We start from the raw sequence: 2106 nt of genomic DNA on the forward strand, positions 1-2106 counted from the left end.
AGAGACAGAGACAGAGAGACAGAGAGACAGACAGAGAGAGAGAGAGAGACAGAGAGAGACAGAGAGAGAGACACACAGAGACACAGAGAGACACAGAGAGAGACAGAGATTCCCAGAAGAAACAAGAAGAGCTGATACCTCTGGGCTTGGAGATGGGCACTCACCGCTTGAATAGCAGACTCAGCACCTGCAGGGTAGTGGCAAACCTTCTGTATGTAGAGAGAAATGCAGGGACGAAGAAAGGGTCCCCACTCTGCAGGGAAGGCACCAAGTGGTTAACCAGCTTTTTCAACGTGTCTGCACTGATCTGTGACTGTGTACCATGCTCCGTCGGGTCTTCTGGGGCGGATACATTCTCACCCTGATGAGAGATCAAGGTGGTTGATTCAAACAGGCACAGGCCTGCAGCATTCTGATTGAGTCTTACCATTCCATATTTTCCTGAATTATTACACTGCCAAACACAAAGATCAAAACATTGGGATTTCAGAGTGGTTACCTGGCCTTTGTGGTTTGTTTTCTCTCGGGCAAATGGCCAGAGGTGTTGAAGACAAGAGTGAACCCTGCGCCTCCAGACACCACCGCGGCCTTCCCTGTTGTTTTTCTTGTGTCCTGAGCCTCGAGTACTCTGAAGGCAGCAAGTGAACATACTGCTTTCTCTAAGGTCTCAGACAAGGGAGCCCAGTGGACTGGCTCTAAACAGTTGGCTGTGTGGTTACCAAGGTTCTACATTGTTAGGTCATTGTCAAGAGGGTGATCCCATTACTGTTCCTTTATCAACAGTGCTTTCCTAAAAGGCTCCTTTGTCACCTCTCCCTTCCCAGGTATACAATAGACACCAGTACACAGGTGCTACTCATTCAATTGCTCCCAGAGGTGTCTGGATACAGGTAGCACATCAGTTTTGCAATCTGCGTCCCCACTGTTGACCTGCATTAGTAACCCTAATCCTATTCTCAATCCTAATTACCCCAGTGGACTATAAACCGTAGCCATATTTCCTTGCTTCTATGTGACTGTGCATGTGTGTTCTGTGTAGAAAGAGAGCACATGCATACCTGGGACAGCCACCAGCCCCACAATGTCAGTGTTCCTGCATAGGGATTGACTTTCTCAGAATCAGTTTCCACCACCATGATCATTTTAAGGCTTAAGCCCAGGGGTTACAGCACTCTATAAACAACTGGCTGAGGCACATACACCAGCTTACAAGATGGAAGCTGGCCCCCTAACACTCTTTCAGAGGGGATTCATCCTCAATTGCTTCTTTAAATCTCCGCTTGAGTCCTTGTTCTGACTCTCTCCAGTAACTCTCTCCAGTAACCTCACCTGCAAGAAAACTTTCTCTTCCCTTAGTAGCACTTAGTCACAGTGTTTGTCACAGCAATGGAATGGAACTCAAACACACTTTTTCTGTCCCTATCCTGTGTTATGTGGAAGCCAAGTTTTTCTCTAGTTCCCTGTCTCCTTTGCTGTCTGGTATTCCATCTCTTCCTCTTTACTCAGTGTTTTCTTTTTCGGCTGTTTCCAGTGGTCTGTGATTGAAAGTCATCCAATGTTCCTCCCTTGACCAGTTACCTCCTTCACACATAGGATCTGGGTCTTTAGTAAGTCAATGATCTGAGGAGTCCAAGTCATATGAATATGTTCAGAATTCCTTTGTACTCCTGAGTAGGGGTCAGTTTTATAGTTAATTAACATGTTGTCTCCTTTGTCAAAATGAAGTGTTCATTCTTCCTTTCTTCATCTTTGCAATGTCTTTATAGTTTCTTTTTTTCCCTCTCTGTACAAGGTGTGCATCTATGCCTGCTTGTGGGCATGTATGTGCATACAAGTGCCTGCCAGTATGTGTGAGGGCATGTGCCTTAATGCATGGTTACATAGTGTGTCTGTGTATTCGAGCCTGTGTGCATGTGTGTGCCTGTGCATGCAAGTGCTTGCAAATGCATGTGTATCATGCCTACATGTGTTGGTATGCATGTGTATGTATGTGTGTGTGTATGTGAATTAGTTTGTGTGTGTGTGTGTGTGTGTGTGTGTGTGTGTGTGTGTTTGTGTCTGTCTCTGTGTGTGTGTGTGTGTGTAGACTGAGCTTTCCTTTTACTG

The 2106-nt window shown here is 45.8% G+C and overlaps 1 protein-coding gene across 1 annotated transcript in view; it reads right to left on the reverse strand.

The window, feature by feature from the left end:
• The window catches only part of LOC110325986 (ral guanine nucleotide dissociation stimulator-like), a 2055-nt gene extending 1375 nt beyond the window's left edge, over positions 1 to 680 (reverse strand). Inside the window, exons 1-2 of the mRNA XM_021204153.1 lie at positions 500 to 680; positions 165 to 361 (exon numbers count right to left, since the gene is read on the reverse strand). Of these exons, the coding sequence (XP_021059812.1) occupies positions 165 to 361; positions 500 to 649 (347 nt within the window). The 5' untranslated portion in view covers positions 650 to 680. The remainder of the gene's footprint in view (positions 1 to 164; positions 362 to 499) is intronic.
• Between the last annotated feature and the right edge of the window lie 1426 nt (positions 681 to 2106).

This window comes from Mus pahari, chromosome 8 (genome assembly GCF_900095145.1).
Source record: "Mus pahari chromosome 8, PAHARI_EIJ_v1.1, whole genome shotgun sequence".
NCBI classification, from domain to species: domain Eukaryota; kingdom Metazoa; phylum Chordata; class Mammalia; order Rodentia; family Muridae; genus Mus; species Mus pahari.